Source organism: Cebidichthys violaceus, unplaced genomic scaffold, assembly GCF_023349555.1.
Source record: "Cebidichthys violaceus isolate CVI_PGR_0920_01 unplaced genomic scaffold, fCebVio1.0.p SCAF_62, whole genome shotgun sequence".
NCBI classification, from domain to species: domain Eukaryota; kingdom Metazoa; phylum Chordata; class Actinopteri; order Perciformes; family Stichaeidae; genus Cebidichthys; species Cebidichthys violaceus.
The window spans coordinates 1,180,387-1,198,899 of record NW_027176839.1 but is presented as its reverse complement, the minus strand read 5'-3'; the positions used below and the strand labels follow the sequence as shown (position 1 = coordinate 1,198,899).

The following is an 18,513-nucleotide window of genomic DNA, read 5'->3' as shown; positions in this document are numbered from 1 at the left end:
AATGAATTCACTGTCCCTGTGCTTTGAGGGTACTAGAACTTGTCCAGCATTTAAATGTATTGTATTTGTTCTCAAAAAGTTACCATTTGGAATTTGAATGATCATAATTTAAAATACAATTACAAAAGTGTACTACTAGTTTACTATTATGCTGCGTTCAATAGCACTGGGATTATAGAACCGAGTAAAACAGAAAAATATGATTGGTTATCATTGGAGAGCTAGAAAAAGTTAAGACCAGCTTCACTTTTTGCAATGCATCACGACCGTCACGACTGTCACATAGCAACAAGTGTCAGCTGTCAGTTGCTTCATTTCTCCGCCTTCCATTAAAAATGACTTGTTGATGTGTTAATCGTAATGTAAATGCAGCATTACTGTTGGAAGTCACAAAAGATGAGTTTTTTTATTATATCTGTTGTGTGAACAAGATAAATATACTGTTTTAATTTTAACTCTGTTTGACTTCACTTTCATTTTTTTTCTTCTTTTATTTAAGCCAAGCAGCAATCTCCTGGGCTGTAAAATAAAACCAACGCGGAAGTTCCAGAAACTGTAGTTCTTTGCCCCTTGAGGCTGGCTCAAAAAGCCAGTCAAAGAAACTTTGATGTTTCAGTGATTCAGAACTTTCACCTATTTTAAAGTCCTTGTGTTGGTTTCCTGTCAGTTTTCCTATTGATTTATAAATTCTTTACTTGCCTTTAAAGCAGGGGTCTTCAACGTTTTTCAGGCCAAGGACCCCCAAACTGATAGAGAGATGGAGCAGGGACCCCTTACTATATACAGTATATTGTATAAAATTGTATTTTATATTAACCGGGCCTATTGCCATATATAAACATACCTTGTTATTGTGCATTCAATACTAAGCTATTCAAATACACAGGTTCATATATTCATGTTTTTATTTTAAACATGTGCAAGGTACAGTGAGTAGGGTGGCCGTGCCACTGCCATTTAGAAACATACCTTGTATGATAATCATGCATACAAGCTATTCAAATTGACTTTTTTATTTTAAACATAAATGTGGAAACGAAAATGAGTGATGGCCTATTAGTGCCACTGCCATGCTAAACATACCTGATATCTTGCATACAATACTGAACTATTAAAATAATGGACAGATTAATGTTTGGAAAAAAAAATAATAATAATTTGCAGACCCCCTGCAGTACCTCTGCGGACCACCTAGGGGTCGCGGACCCCCTGTTGAAGACCTCTGCCATAGACTATATAAGAAGTGGATGTTATCACTGTGACGTCACCCATGAGTTTGTGGACTAGAAGTTCCACACTTGGTTTTTCTGCCCTGACCATCTTGTGTTTTTGCAACCAGAAGTGACAAGAGAGGAATTTTTTTTTATTTGGATTATTTAATTAACTCAATTACCTTTCATTAACTGTTTCCCCACTGTGAAAGGGTTAAAGTTCTAGGAAGAAAACAAGGGTAATTCCCAGACCGGACAACCAGTGACCTTAAATCGCAAAGCCACACCTCAAAGCAGTCATTTCCAGAGCTTGAGGTGGCCCGGTCTTCACCAGTGCATAGTACTGGCACTTCTACATTTTACTCTTTGGCATACCGTGAATTTTTCCTGCTCACCAGCACTTCTCACAAGCTGCAGGTACTCTCTGCCCTCTCCATATCAGGTTCTCTGGGTGATTCATAATGGCGATTCACAATGGCGATTCATAATGGCGATTCATAATGGCTGGAGGAGTCATGGTGAGAACTAGGGTTCTGTAATTTATATGTGAATACAATTCACATTATTTGTTTAAACATTTTTGAGACACTGATCCTAAAACCTGTATATTGTTAAGTATAATACGACAATAACATCCCAACTGACACAGTATAACATGCTTAAAGAATGTGAAAGATGATGGATGGATGAACTAACAGAATTGAGTCAAACCTAAAAGCAAGGAACCAGCCAATTTGAGCTAAATAAATTCAAAAATGTCTATTTCATTTTTTTGTTTAGCCCAAAATCACAAATCACAAATTTGCTCCAGAGGGCTTTACAAATCTGCACAGCATAAAACATCCTGTGTCCTTAATAATAATGGGGTAATAAAATAGTCAAAGGAGAACTAGGCAGAGGCATGGTGCAAATTGGATGCAGAACTGACAAAGATACTGGAGGGATCGTTGCGAGGAGGAGTAGAGGTCAAGCTTAGCCTGCTTGGGGACATCTTATAACAGCAATGCTCAGACAGGTTTTGGCGAAGTAATCACCAAGCAGAGGACTGCCCAAAGAGAGAATAGAAGGAGAGAGAAGGAGATTGGCTAGTTGATGCAAAGGCAACGGCAACTACTCAAGTAGTGGAGGAAGGCTACTCAGGCAGAGAAAGAGGGCCTGCAATCACTGTGGGAGGAAGTCAGACAAAGGCTGGCTAGCCTTTGCAGAATTGAGGGTATTCGCATGTGCAGGAAATGGAAAGAAAAAGAAAGAGACAACAATTAATCAAGGACCCTTTAAACCATGCCAGACAGCTGCTGGACTAGAGTGTGGGAAGCTGGAAGTCACCAGGGAGCAGTTTGAATAGTATAGAAGGTAGAGCGGGTCCCTCAATCAAAAGATCGGCGGTTCGGTCCCTGGCTACTCTAGTCCATGTTTATATGGCTTTGGGCTGGAAAATTAAACCCAAATTGCTCCTTGAAGGCTGTGCCATCGGTGTGTGAATGGGTGTAAATGTTAGATAGTCCTGATGGGCAGGTGGCACCTTGCATGGCAGCCCCTGGCATCAGCTTATAAATGGGTGTGAATGGGTGAATGATGACATGTAGTGTAAAAAGCCCTATGAGTGGTTGAGAGACTAGAAAGGCACTATACAAGTACAAGTTAATTTACTATTTACCAATACAGTGATCCAAGGGAAGTCCCATTAGGAACACCAGGTTATGTGCCTCGTTCTACCCGACGACATCATCAACATCATGCCCCCCGAGCTCAGTGAAGAAAGCAAGGACCTCATCAGCACCAGGCCCTAACACAGTGCTTCTCCTACACTGTCCCCTAGGGAATAACACCTTGCAGCTACCACTGCAATCCATCACTTTGGGTTACAAGTAGGGATGCACCGATCCACGTTTTTCACTTCCAATACCGATACAGATATCTGAGGTTTAGTATCGGCCGATACCGATCTGATAGAGAAAAACAGTGCTGAATCGATTTAAAAAAAATTTTTTTAAACACAGACATAAATGTACTGAATTACAAATTTATTGAAAACTCTGCACCAGTACAGCACACTTAAACACACATAAAAACATGTAAAAACAACACAACTTGCATTTGTTCAGTCAGTGCAATTATGAGTATAACATCCAATGTCTCTCGACCATGTAGTAAGTGCTGTTCCACCTGGTTTTGACATCCTGCTGCAGGCGTTTAGGTTGTATGTTCATCTCGAGCTGGATATCTTGCAGCCGTGAATATGCTAGAGGAGAATGTTTAAAGTGTCCGACAATCTGTCTCGCACATGCAACCGCATCACTGACCGCACGCTGTGACAGAAGTCCCTCGTTGACAACCAGCTGCATTGTATGTGCAACGCAGCCGACGCTACGCGCCCCCAGGTTGTCCATCGCTTTTCTCATGTTGCTGGCGTTGTCCCTCAGAATCACGTGGATTTTGCTCAACGGAATTTGCCACTTGTCAAACATTTCCTTCAGGCTAGCTGCTATCGCTTCGCTGGTGTGTGACCCACGAAAGTTTGTTGCATTTAACATTGCACTGTGTGGCACAAAAGTTTCATCCAGCCAGTGTGCTGTTAAACTTAAAAGTGACACAGGGGAAACGTCGGAGCTTCAGATGTCTGTCGTGAAACTTATCGATTTGACATCTTTTATCTCCTTCAATATGTGTTTGCACAATTTACCGTGCAGTTCAGGTAGCGCCGTCTCCGACAAATATTTTCGGCTTACCATGTCGTAGCGTGGTTCCAGGTGGTTAACTAGCAGCCGGAATCCCTTATTCCCGACAACTGAGAGCGGCTGCCCATCCATGACAATGAAGTTCAGTATCCTTTCAGTTATTTTTGTTGCCTGCACACTATTAGGTGGAAACTTTTCACCTCTTTCCTTCATCTCCTTTAAAGTTAGCTGCTTCAGGCCGCCTCCTTTTTGTTGATTCAGTTCAACGAACTGAGCGTGCTCATTAGGGTGAAATCTCTGGAGATGCTTGATTAAGTTGGTTGTGTTATAGCTTGAAGTTTTAGTGCCACCCCTTGGAACCATCGCTGCGCACGTATTGCAGGTAGCTGTCGAATGTGTTGGCTGAGGTAGTGTGAAAAAGTTCCAGATGGCTGATCCTTTCGCTCGCTCCATTTTGAAAACAATCTATGCGGCCAGTTCGCTAGCGCATGACGTTACGCAGAGCACAACGCATATAATTGGACTGAATAGATTTGCCTTTATGGATCGGTCACATTGTCACCGATACCCGATCTAGAATTTTTTCCTATATCGGGACCGATACAGATATTGATATCGGATCGGTGCATCTCTAGTTACAAGCAGGAAAAGACCAGACTGGTTCTCAAACTAAGAAAGTCCACCAATCAATCAGTTAGGAACACAGATGCCAAGGTCCTTACTGGGCGGAAGGGGAAAGCCCAAGCTGAGGTTGACCAAGCAGTTGGTAGGCTGCAGCACCAAGAACTAGTTGGCAGGGTTAGGGCAAGACTAGGGTGTAGAGAAGCGCCATGATTAAGGCTGTGTCGCAGGGTTGACAAGGAGGCTGGACAACATTGAGCAGGGTTGTCAACTGGAAAATCCCAAAGGCAAGACTCAGCTTACTTATCAGGTCAGCCTATGACCTGCTTCCCTGTCCCATGAACCTCCACCAGTGGTTTTTGGAACAAAGAATGCTGCTTGCTTTGCAATCCTCCAAATGCATGCCATTTAGCACATCTTGTCAGTCTGCAAGACCGTGCTTTCACAGGGGCGCTACAGGTAGTGACAAGGTTCTGAGAAAGCTGGCCGATGTGTTGGAGGTGCACAGACAGGAGAGCAGGGCATGATCACCAGTTGAACACCACATCCACTTTGTTAGGTTAGGCGGGGGATGAACAAGCACCACGCCCGAAAAAAACACCAAGGCTTTTCTCATCACACAAGTAGTGGAATATGAGTGTCGATCTCAGCAGGCAGCAACAGTTCCCCAGCGAGATTACCACTAAGTCTTTCTGCCCTGACATAGTAGTATGGTCCACTACAGCTAAAGCTGTTCTCCTCATTGAGCTCACAGAACCATCGGAGGAGGGGATTGAAGTCGCCTTCGAATGAAAGAAGACCAAGTACTCAGAACTGACCGCTGAGTGCCGGGATTCTAGCTGTTGGGCCACCATCTACCCAGCGGGGGATGGCTGGTGTGGCTTTGTGGAGCTGTCAACCATATGGCTGTTAAGGGATGCAAAAGTGACAGGAGGAAAGCTAAAGAAAGCAACGAAAGAACTGGCAGCTTATGCAGGGCCCATGAGGGTGACAGAAAAAGTAAAACGACAGCTCCCAGGCAGACTGATCTACAGCGGATCAGACCTGCTAGACTGCTGCTACCGTGTCACGGTGCAGAGTAAGCTAATGACAGCACCGCAGTCTAATGGCAGTACATCATGGAAGAAAAGAAAACATTGTCTCACCATTCCTTTGTTACCAGATCTAATACACCCTTGTTGTCTAAGCGCTCTAATAGCTCTCATCTTCAACATGTTGATTAGGGGATGAGTTATGAGGGCTCATGCAGGGCGCTCAAGGGTGACAGAACTACTGTCTCATTATTTTGTTGAATAACAATTATTTTTCTGTAGTAAATGTTTCTGCTGTACCTTTTCACGGACAATCTGTGTGTTGATCTGCTCTCTCAACTCGAGGCTCATCAGCCTGAAGCGCTCTGACCTCTGAACCTCCCCTCCGCTGCACACTGCGCTGCGATAGGCCTGCAGCACTGGCTGCTGCTTCTCAGGCACTAGTAGGATCTTACTGAGCTCATTGGCCCTGCCCTCACCACAGGTGAGGATCTCCAGCATGGCTCCAGTCAGAAGGAACCCCTGTGAAAGACAGAATCAGATAATTTAATAATATCAGCATTTAAAAGGTCCTGTCACTCTAAAGCCTGCTTAATATTATTGTATGACAACATCAAATGGTAAACACATTTAATAATTTGACCTCAAAGTTCAGATTAGTTTATATTATTTTTTTCAGTATATTGACCTACATACTCAATGTTTCAATGCAGAAATGCAGTAAAGTGACACATCAAACCAGTGGAATGTCCTTTTAAGTTGAACTAAAACTCAAAGAAAGACTTTGACAGTCCATTCTTTGGAGTTGTTGTCTTAGTCATGAACATATGATCCTTTTGATTAGCAACATATATAATATAGTTCCTTTACTGGTTTGGTTTGTGAACTTATTTGGTGAGTTAGAGTAAATGGCGTGTATGTCTTTGTAGGTGAGGGTATGCTCAAAAAGAATCCATACAACATGTCAAAGGCAGGGTAAAAGACAGATGTAAACAATTGTTTAAACATAGGGATAACGGAAAGGATAAGAAAAAACAAATAAACATCACAGTCATCATGATTCTTAATATTTAGATTTTGCTAAGTCATGCTAAGGTATGACTGTGTCTGAATCCACATGTTATATGACTGCACCTGTGTATTTGACTGTTTAACGAGTTGACCTCATTATAGTGTCTCCTACTGTATATTACGTTCCCTGCCAACTTTTTATGAGAGGAAGTAAAAAAACAAACACAACAGCTTGAACCAAGGGGCAACGTCTGGGTCTGAAAGTGAAGCCAATGCCAAACTTCTTTAAACCTGCATCTTGATAATAGACAGCAGGGCCGACTCCACTGGTTGACAAAATAAGTCTGATTGAACAGGTGTCTTTGAGAAAATGACCCTACTTCTCACTTAAATATATACTTTAGTAACAATTTTCTTAATGTGCTTATGGTCTCAATAGCTAGTTTTAAGTCTTCTTAACTTGTTCAACATTGGCTGGCTTGTACTAAAAGACACTAAGGATGTTCAGTTTTTTGCAAGCCAAAATTAGCATATTCACCTTGCTAACTAAGCTGGCTAGTTAGCGCTAGCATTGGGTGGTAACTTACCTGGCTCCATCGGGCCTTGCTCCTCCCCAAATGTGTGCTGATATGTATGGCATAGATGAGCTCACCATACTGTGTCTGCTACCAACCCAGCAGAGAGTGCTGCTCATTTTATTATTGAGTGTACTGAAATGAACAATTTGTGGTGTAACTAACCGTAGTTATGCCAGGTAATGATTGTCACCACTACCATGAACTGGAACTTGGTGTTCTGATATGTGGCAGTGTGCCATGTGTAGATATAAGTGTGAGTCTAGCTTTATGAACTTACCTCCAGATGATGAACTGCGTCTCCAGGTTTTTGTCTGGTGTCTTTTGCCCCCTGAATCCAACTTGCCCCTCCTCCATCTCTGAGAGATGTACCATAGGTAAGGCTGTACACCTACAGGACAGACACACACACACACAGACACAATATAGATATGAGTATAACAACAAGAATGCTAGCCAGAATGCTAGATGCTGCTGAGAATCACTCATTCGTCTTGATTCTTGTCTCTCCGGCATTAATGCCATTATCAGAATACAACTTTTTTTTTGTGGGATCAGTGAACCATGAAGAAAAACATCAATAAAGACTTTGTGTGATTAAATGCAGGTGTGCCTTCACTAAATAAAATGACCAAAATATTTTAGAACACAAAAGTGTAAAGCAAGTCAATAGCTCAGTGTTACGCCCCCTGACTTAACGATGCCTCTTTTCTAGAAGAGAGCTGTGTTTGTCTTTCAGGTCTGCCACGCCCATTGATGATCACTGAAGCACCCACACCTGAGAGTCCTCATTTCATCAGTGGAGCTTCATATCAACCCCCGGATCCAGTGTTCTTCCTCCCCCGTTTGTTCACTCTTGGCCTGTGGAGCTGTGGGTTGGGGGTTTTTGTTTATTGTTTTGGCCTTTGAGACCCTGACGGCCACGCTTCCTTTTTTAGTTGGTTTGCTTTTGTTCATCGATCCTGTTAAATAAATGTAACTAATTGCAGCTGCCTTATCCTCTTGGTTTTTGTGCCATGGTTTTCCATCACATTTTATGTTACTTCCTGTGTACCCCTAGGCACACTATATAGGCCTTAACACTCAGTGTAAAACAATAACACTATTGGCGCCAAGATTGCGGTGTGCCACGGGTTTGACACAAGGTGTCACGAATTCCACTTAATCTTAGATTGTTTTCATCCTGCCTGTTTATTTAACTCTCCTGTCATTTCAGGTCCTGCCATTCACACCCTATCATCACTCATTCCCCTCACCTCACTGTCTTTTTGACTAACCTCCCGGTTTTGACCCTGCATTTTTGTGTACCTCCACCCCTAGTCTTTACACGTTACAACACCCTTCATTCACCAGTCCATTACGCAAATGGTAAGTCATCGGCCTTTCTTACAAATGGGCTCTTAGAGAGTTGTGAATGAATTGACGTCATCACGTTTACTATGGAGCTGTATTATTTACTATGGAAACAGGGGATTTGAAGAGAAATTTTTAGTCCTGCTTTTAGCTCAAAGACTGAAACTGCTATCAGCTAAATCAAGATATCATCAGAGAAAAGACTCAGACGAACGTGTAGCGGCAATCTTCCCTCCGTCTGATGATCCACATTACCACTACTGTTACAGTCTGTTTGGCAATAAGCTTGACACAAAATGAGTCTTCTGAGGCAGCAACTCCATTTAAAAAGGTTTACTCAATAAAAATAAAGTTACATGAAACATTCTGTGCACAACTTGTCACAACATTAGCACAACGTTGGCACAACAGTCAAAAAACTGTCTTGCTCCGCAGACTGATTAACCTCAACTGAGGGCTGTTGGCTGTGACGTAGTCAGTAGCGCGTCTAAAGGAGCATTTCAAAATTATTTTACACAAATCACTGAACACATCTTACTAGGTCTCATATGGCTCTTACATTTCCAGCCCCTAATTGCTTATGCTGGCTGCAAAACAATTACCAAATATTAACTACAAAATGAGCCATAAACATTCAACATGCATCCATAATCATGTTCACATCATATGCAAAGGGTAAATAAACTGTATACAGAGTCTTTCATTCACGTTTTTGGGTCTACTTGTTTACACTGCTTGCTTCAGCAGGCAGAGTTTGTTTACAGGTCTGTCCAGTATGTTGGTTTTGGTTTTCACACCAACTCGTCTGACTATTCCACTGGAGTCTGGTAATGTCTTTACTACACAACCAATGATCCAGTAGTTGCGAGGAGCAGTTTCATCCATTATCAAAATGATATATCCTGGCACAAGGTTCCTCTGTAATGTCCGCCACCTCTGTCTGTCCATTTTGTATCTCATCATCCCAGCCATGCTTCCTCTTGCACAGGTCTCGCAAGATGATCTTCACTGGCATCATGAGTGGGGGCAAAAACCCAAGAGGGGCGTAAATAGAACTAACAGTGGACAGGATCCCACTTCTAGTAACAGGCTTGTCTTGCACATTTATCTGGAACCTGAAGTTGTCAGTCTCTATGCACCACTAAACCCCAAGTGCACGTTCCATGGGAAGTGTGTTGTGACCTAAGTCCAGGTCTTTGACTCCAGGAACTCTTTCTTTGTCAGGGATAGACAACAAGACTGTCTTGCTGTTGCTCACCCACTTTGTTAGATGGAAACCTCCACTGTAGCACAAGTCTTGGAGGTCTTGTATTAGGCTGATTGCCAGATCCTTTGTAGCCACCGATTTTAAACAGTCATCGACATAAAAGTTTTTAAGCACCGTCTCAACTGCTTCTGTACTTGTTACTTCTTTTGCATCTTCTGCAGTTTTTCTTAGGGCATAGGAAGCACAACTAGGTGAAGATGTGGCGCCAAAAAGGTGAACCGTCATCCTAAACTCTTCCACATTGCCATTCAGATCACCCTCTGGCCACCACAGAAACCGCAGCAGATCTGAATCTTCCTCCGGGACCTTTACCTGGTAAAACATGGACTCTATGTCTACCATAAGTGCCACCGGATGCTCTCTGAATCTTAGCAAGACACCAATTAGCGTGTTGGTGAGGTCGGGTCCTTGGAGTAACTGCTCATTCAGTGACATTCCCTGATATGTAGCAGTGCAGTCAAAGACTACTCTTATCTTCTTTTTCTTAGGGTGGTACACCCCGTGGTGAGGAATGTACCACACTCTGCCGTCACTGCGACTGAGCTGCTCAGTGGGTATTGTCTCAGCGTAACCTTTTTCAATTATGCTTCTCATGAAGGTCTTGTAATCTTCATGGAAGCCTGGGTTTCTTTTGAATTTTCTCTTGAGAGTATCAACTCGCTGCTGAGCAATGCAACGATTATTTGGCACTCTGATGTTTTCATTTCTTAGTGGCAAACTCATGCAGTAATGTCCATCAACCACCTTTGCTGACCTTGTAACTAGGTGCATGAATTGGCGATCCTCTTGAGACATTTCTTCCTTCTCTTCACAGCTTTTTTCTGGGAAATCTGTATTGTAATGCTTCACTAGCAATTCTTCTATTTCCACCACTGAGATGCGATTAGCGGTGTAGCTCTGCAGTTTACCGCTGGCTGTCTTATGGTCCTCTCCCTTTCTGAGAGGTCCATTGATCAACCACCCCAGGGCTGTTTTGACAGCATATGGCCCATCACCTTCACTATTTATGACCCGCCATGGCTCAATGGCTTTTGGGATGTTGGCACCTATGAGCAGACCAACTTCTGCTTCAATGCGCGGGAGATGCACATCTTTCAGGTAAGGCCATTGCGCAATATCTTCCTGTTGTGGGATGTTTTCTTTCTTTACTAGGCTGTGGCTGTGTGTAAACACCTTTGGCAGTTCAATGTATGTGTTTTCTTCAATTCCACAAACTTCTAGGTCTGAAAGAACACAACTCTTCATCAATTTGTGACTATTACAATTGTCTTGACCCATTGTGTCGAGAAGAAACTGGGTGCGCTTTCCTTTAAGGTTTAGTGTTTTCTGTAGCTCTTCAGTGCAAAAGGTTGCAGTACTCCCAGGATCTATGAAGGCGTATGTTTCTACATACCTTTCACTCTTTTTGGATTTCAGCTTTACTGGTACCACAGCTAGAACACATTCTCCTTCTCCAGCCCCAGTGCTTCCACATGACTCTTGACCCAGTGACACATAGGCACTTGAGATAGCGTTGTTCTCAGTATTGCTCTCTTCAACTCTTTCTGGTGCAGCATTATCATCTTTAATGACATGGAGTATGTCTGGATGCCACTGAGAACAGGTCTGACACTTCATTCTCTTTTTGCAATATTTACTAAGGTGCCCCAGTGTAAGGCATCCAAAGCAAAGGCCTTTAGACTTCAGGAAGTCTATACGTTCTCTGTTCTTCAGTTCTTTAATCTTATCGCAGACAGACAGAGCATGATTTTTCTGACAGAATAAACATGGTTTGTGGAAAGCTGTAACATCTTTTACTGGGTTGCTTTTCTTTACTGTTGTCTCTGAGGTTGTATCCTGTACACCTGTAGCAAAAGTGTGTTCACTTTGACCAGTTTTCCTGATGGTTCTCTCTTTTGTAGTTGTATCCTTTTCTTTTATGGCTTGGTAACTCTCCACAACATCTCCGAAAAGAGGATCCAGTGCTACCTTTGCCTGCCGGTCGATAAAGTCAACTAGGTTAGAAAACCTTGCTCGTCCTCTTCCTCTCTCATGGATCTCAAATGCGGTTGTTCTCCACCTTTCTCTCATTTTGTAAGGAAGCTTTGAAATGACAACTCGCATGTTAGTAAGATTATCCATTTCTTTCATGAATTCTATATCGTCCATAGTGTTCCTACAGCCAATCAGAAAAAGAACGTAGGCGCTTAATGCTTTACCGTCCTCTGGTTTGATCTGAGGCCATTTCAATGCCTTATCCATGTATGCATTGGCTATCTTCAGCTCATCTCCATAATGCTTTTGGAGTAACTTTCTGGCCTCCGAGTAGCCTCTTTCTGATGACATATGCTCACAACTGCGAACAAGCTCTTGTGGTTCCCCACTGGTATACTGCTCCAAGTAGTAAAGCTTGTCCTGATAACTGTCAGTTTTGCTATCCACAGCATGTTCAAAGGCCCTAATGAACGATTTGTAAGTGAGAGGGTCACCTTTAAACACTGGAATGTCCCTGTAAGGGAGGTAAGACATAGTCTGCTGCTTCACAAGCATTTCAGTGATCACATTTTGTCTCTGCATGACTTGATACAGCCCATTTTCATTGTTTCCAGACTGACAGTGACTGTTATCATGAGATTGGACGCGTTGCGTGTCTTGTGCGGACTGCACCGCTATGCTTGAAACATGTGTTGCTTGTCTTCCTATGGCAGTATTCAAAGTTGGCCTAGCCTCATCTCTCTCTTCCCTCTTTTTGGCTTGAGAACACTTCTTCAATACATAACTGCTGACGCTGTCTTTAGCATTGTCATATTCTTCAAACACCTTGAGCTTTGCACTGGATTCCGCAATTGCAGTATCAATTTCCAGTTGTTCCATTTTAGCTTTTAGCTGCACTGTTTCCATTTCAAGCGCTTGCTTCCTTTTTAATGCAGCTGAACGTGCAATCAGTGCTGCATGCTCTGCTTCTTCCTTAATGCGCACTGAGGATCCTGTGGTTGCAGATGAAGCTACTGAGCTACAGCTAGCAGATGAGCCAGATTTAGTCTTACTCCGATGCCGTCTTGTTGCAACTTGAGATATGCTGTCTTCTGCATTGACATCACCGTGTTCAGGTTTGCTTGCTTGAGGTTCACTTGTTAGATGAATTCCACTGGCATCTTTCTGATCTGTTACTTTCTTCCACATTGCTGAACACCAGTTTTCAGTGTTTTCCACAAAGTCTCTTATGTGTGCTGCTCTTGGTTCAAACCAATTATGCTGATCTGCTTGTCTTTCATCTTCATCAAGTAAAGCTATAACTTCAGCATTAATATCCTCAAACTCTTTAAACACTTTTCTAAATTTCTGATGAAGCATATCTTCTACTTCATTCACATTCGTGCCATCAATTTTAAGGTTTTCAATTGTTTTCATCATGACTGAAAGTTGAGATGTCTTCCAGTGCTCTATCAGTGGGCTTTGGCGCCCTCTTTTGGTCAGAATCTTCCATAGCAACACCGTTCTGCTGTCTCAGTCAGTGGACAAAACCGTCTGCATTGGCTTCAAAACAGTCCGTTTTCAAATGAGAAGCTAATGTCCCACAATTTCTTTCAGGGTGCACCGATTTTCCACAGATAGCTGATGTCCAACTTCCACTAATATTCACCGCCTCCACCGTATATAAGCCATGGTAGTTCCGACGGCCGTTCCAAAGCTAACAGCGATCTCTTTATGCTAGGTACTAGCTAGCTAGCTCCACGTGCAATGTAAGTTAGCTTTCCGTCTGTTGATTTAATGGCGAAATCTTCGTAAGAGTCATCCACAGTAACTTACGTTATCCATTATGAAGACTTTGACTTGGTCCTCATCCGTGCAAAAGGGTTTATTCCACGTGATACTCCTTTCTTCTTTCCATCGTGAGCGAAGTTTTTTTACTCAAATGTAGCGGCAATCTTCCCTCCGTCTGATGATCCACATTACCACTACTGTTACAGTCTGTTTGGCAATAAGCTTGACGCGAAATGAGTCTTCTGAGGCAGCAACTCCATTTAAAAAGGTTTACTCAATAAAAATAAAGTTACATGAAACATTCTGTGCACAACTTGTCACAACATTAGCACAACGGTCAAAAAACTGTCTTGCTCCGCAGACTGATTAACCTCAACTGAGGGCTGTTGGCTGTGACGTAGTCAGTAGCGCGACTAAAGGAGCATTTCAAAATTATTTTACACAAATCATTGAACACATCTTACTAAGTCGCATATGGCTCTTACAGAACGCATGGGTTAAAATTTCATGTTTGTGGTGTTAAAAATTTGAACACCAGAGGGAGTTAAAAATTTAAGAAGATGAGGAAAAAACTAGAGCTAGTCTGTTGTCAGTTAACATGGGTTTTATATAACAGAAAATTAAGTAACTTGACCTGAGCGTGATGGATATATTGTGTGTTTGTACATACATGACTACTGTATACTATTATTAGCATCTTGGTATTTTATAGCAAACTCTTTTTATACCTTCATGTACATAGATGCCCTCTTGTAATCTGTTATCCAAGGGGCCACTTGCAGTTATGACCTATAACCTACAGATCTGTCTATGTACGGATAAAGGAAAGGTATATCTGGACCTGTAAAAAATATGATTATGTACGGATAAAGGGAGAGTTTCACCAGAACCTGTAACAGTGAACTGAGTGCTTCAGAAGAATCGACGAGATTGTATTTGACTTACTGTTCTCTTCTTGGCCATTACAATAAAATCTTGAGTTGGACTCATGTGGATTCAGTGTTCTTTGTCTTTATAAATATCACAATGACTATAAATGTGTTTGTATAGTATATGTGACTCACCTCCCTGAGGCTGACGGGAGTGTTGAGCAGCAGGCTGGTTGTGGAGTTGGACAGGGAAAGGTTTTTGACCAGGAACTGCTGGAAAACAGACTGGTTCTTCAACACACTGGCCAGCGTGAAGCCTGCATCCATCCATCCAAACACACACATTTCAAATATAGCGTTTTGTTAGTAAATGCATACTTTATTCATTAAAAATGTATTTGATCAGCTTCCAAACATACATACATCAAATATCCTCTTATATACAGTACACAAAAGTGACCCTGAGGAATGCAATTTAGTGTTTATGTAGACGTGAGACTATTGGTAGTAAACTACTTAGTTCTAAGATTCAGTCTTTCTGGAGTATTTTTGTTTGCATATCAAATACTATAATATATATGTAACTAATTCTGAGTTAGACTCTTAAACATCTTTGATACATTAAAGATTTATGGTCAGAACTTCAGCGTGATGTTTTTTTTTTTTTTACAGAGAATGACTTTGGCTACCATTTCTTTAGGAGGAAATCTTCTCAAAATCAAATCAAGTTTATTGTCATACCATATAAGGCAAGGCAGAATGAAAGCGTGTTTCTCTGGGATCAAGGTGAAACAATAACACTATATATACAAACATTTATGCAGTACATAAGTAGGGTTCAGTAGTCCCTGAGCCCCGACACCTGAGATGTGTGGAGTGCAAGTTAAAATGGTAAAAGCAGTATTTAAATAGTAAAAACAATACAGATAAATCTTCAAATAAAGTGTCTTATATAAGCTGCAGCCCTTACAGGGACCTGTGTTGGCTACGCAATTGCCTGCATGGCCAGTATGCAGAAGAACAACAGCCAATATTGATTTGTGTACATATGGGCATACGAGTATTGTTGTGGACAGACTTAAAATGAAGTGAACCTATCCTTTGATCTGCTCAGTTCAATGGAAGCAGGAATGAAACCATACATTCAGAATAATCACAGTTAATTGGTTGAATGTATATGGCAGTCATTGATTTAACATTCGGACAAAATGTCCAGATGTTTCTTTCATGACAGGGCAGTATAAAGGGGTCAGATCTTTTTTTTGTGTTAGGGTTTGGTTATGCACTTAAATGGAGGATTATAACTTGAGCATAAAGATAGATTTCCAATTATTCTTGCCATAATCTTAAAGTCATTCAATGACATATAATTAATTATTTTTGTGCATTTCTACATTTGTACATCTGTGTGTGAAAAAAACATGTTATGTTATTTACCTATATATTATCTGCCCAACAAATAATACTCTTTTTTTCTACCTTTTCTAAATCCTGTTTACAATTGTTTCTACTATGTCACTTCTATAAAATGAGCCCCTTTTAAAAAAAAAAAGTTTGTTTACCAAGAGAGCACTTCAACAAAAATTCTTTAACAGAAAGAGGAGTGACAATTTTAGGACAATTTAAAAACACCAGATTATTGTAGTACAGTTCTTTGCTCACCATTTATCTTTATTTTATGCATTTTTTGATCCCAAAAGAATCATGGCCCACACAGCTTGCAGGTTTGTGCTGTGGTTTGGATACAACACAGAGATGCTATTTTGGTGTCAGCTGTTGATGGAGAAGAGGCGTTCTGCGATTTACACGGAACAAATAGAGGATGATAAATTTCTTGAATTTTGATTAAACTATGGGCCCTCTCTTTGCAGTAACATTCTGTATCAGCAGAACATCCCATAATACTCTGAACACAAACTACATAACATCAGGACTGCTGATGTCTTTTCAATCCTCCCTTCTTTGTTGCAACCTACATTTTCATTGGCTACTCTAAGTTACCATTGAAATTTGACAACCTCTTACATCTTACAATGGTAAATGGACTGTACTTGTATTTCTCTCTTATAGTCATCTGACCACTCAAAGCTCTTTAACACTACATGTCATCATTCACCCATTCATACACTGATGACAGGAGCTACTATGCAAGGTGCCACCTGCACACACCAGTATGTGTGTATACTTACTCGTATACACACATACTGTTAATATTAGTTAAAGCATGGCTATATGTCAGACCTTGACTAGTGTTGAAGTTGTAGTCCGGAGGTAAACGGGTTGAACTGAGACTCTCCAGGTGCTGCTGCAGGGTCTCAAGCTCTTGACCCAAACCAGGCCGCTCAGATGTGAAGAGGCGGTTCTGTTCAACCACTTCACTGATTCGCTCCAGCAGCTGGGTCACACTAACAGAGAGAGAATTAGACATTTAAACAGTTGTAAAACTGCACTGAAGAAGAGACATTGTTTGTCCTTTTTCTCAAGACACAGAACATTTACAAATAATTGTGCTGACTGGAGAATGACTTTTATTATTGTGCATGTTAAATTGGTGTTAAGATGTATTCTTGTTGATATGGTGAGAGTCAAGTGAAGGAGAGAAGGATAGAGCAAAAAAGTGTAATGAGGGAGAGAAAACAGAATAAGGCAGTTGAGAGGATGGGCAGGAAGAACAATAGTGATAGTACTTTAATCAAGCTTCTCAGAATCCCTAATAGGACCACACTGAAAACATAGGACTAAAAACAGTCCTTAGCCTAGGGGGAACCAGCTAGCCTTGGCTCTATTCAAAGGTAACAAAATCCACCTACCAGCCCCTCCAAAGCTCACTAATTAACATTTCTCATTTGGTAAAGGGACTTGCTTTCCAACCACTGAAAACCGCTTCACACTACAGTCATACACTGATGGCAGGGGCCACCATGCAAGGTACCTTGGGCAGCAATGTGGCAATTGTCTTGCACAAGGACACATCGAGCAGGGATCGAACCACTGATCAAGACCACCCTCTCTAACTCTGAGCTACAGCTGTGAAAAAAGTGTAAAACCCGCACATTGTGGTTTTACAGGGAGTTATGTGCTGAACTCTTCTTTGATGTTTTGGAATCCTTTGAATCCAGTCCAGCTCAGGTTGCTGACAATTGTTTTATATTTACTGCTAAGACATTAGTAAAATATTTGGTAAAATATTTTGGGCAGCTGTGGCTCAGGAAGAGCAGGTTGTGCATTATTTTGAAGATTGGCGGTTCAATCCCTGTGTACACACACACTGTACACAATTTTACTAATTACTAATTGTGTCTTATGTGCAAAATACAGAAGGCCTCAGGGGGTTTGGATGTTTTTAATTAACATCTTGGACCAACTGAAACATTTAAAGTAAGTTTCATAAATTAAACGTAGCATTATTTGTTTGTCTAATTTTTTAAGTTTACTGGCATGTGCATGGCATCTCATCTCATCTTCGTCCGCTTATCCGGGATCGGGTCGCGGGGGCAACAGCTCCAGCAGGGGACCCCAAACTTCCCTTTCCCGGGCCACATCAGCCAGCTCTGACTGGGGGATCCCGAGGCGCTCCCAGGCCAGTTTGGAGATATAGTCCCTCCACCTGGTCCTGGGCCTCTCTCTGGGTCTCCTCCCAGCTGGTCGTGCCTGGAACACCTCCCTAGGGAGGCGCCCAGGTGGCATCCTCACCAGATGCCCGAACCACCTCAACTGGCTCCGTTCCACGCAAAGAAGCAGCGGCTCTACTCCGAGTCCCTCACGGATGACCGAACTTCTCACCCTATCTCTAAGGGAGATGCCAGCCACCCTCCTGAGGAAACCCATTTCGGCCGCTTGTACCCGCGATCTAATTCTTTCAGTCATGACCCAGTCCACATGACCATAGGTGAGGGTAGGAACGAAGATTGCCCGGTAGATAGAGAGCTTTGCCTTGCGGCTCAGCTCTCTTTTCGTCACAACGGTGCGGTAAAGCGACTGCAATACCGCTCCAGCTGCTCCGATTCTCCGGCCAATCTCACGTTCCATTGTTCCCTCACTCGCGAACAAGACCCCGAGGTACTTGAACTCCTTCACTTGGGGTAATGTGCATGGCATGTGCATAGCATATTGAATAGTGAACAGGCAGCTGATGACATTGATTTGCCATTTT

The 18,513-nt window shown here is 42.1% G+C and overlaps 1 protein-coding gene across 3 annotated transcripts in view; it reads right to left on the bottom strand.

Moving 5' to 3' along the window:
* The window catches only part of abca2 (ATP-binding cassette, sub-family A (ABC1), member 2), a 112,138-nt gene that overhangs the window by 63,375 nt on the left and 30,250 nt on the right, over nt 1-18,513 (bottom strand). For all 3 annotated transcript variants that reach the window (XM_068734270.1, XM_068734271.1, XM_068734272.1), the window contains 4 exons: nt 16,602-16,765; nt 14,556-14,677; nt 7,408-7,518; nt 5,842-6,063 (listed from right to left, as the gene is read on the bottom strand). In XM_068734270.1, coding sequence (XP_068590371.1) covers nt 5,842-6,063; nt 7,408-7,518; nt 14,556-14,677; nt 16,602-16,765 — 619 coding nt within the window. The remainder of the gene's footprint in view (nt 1-5,841; nt 6,064-7,407; nt 7,519-14,555; nt 14,678-16,601; nt 16,766-18,513) is intronic.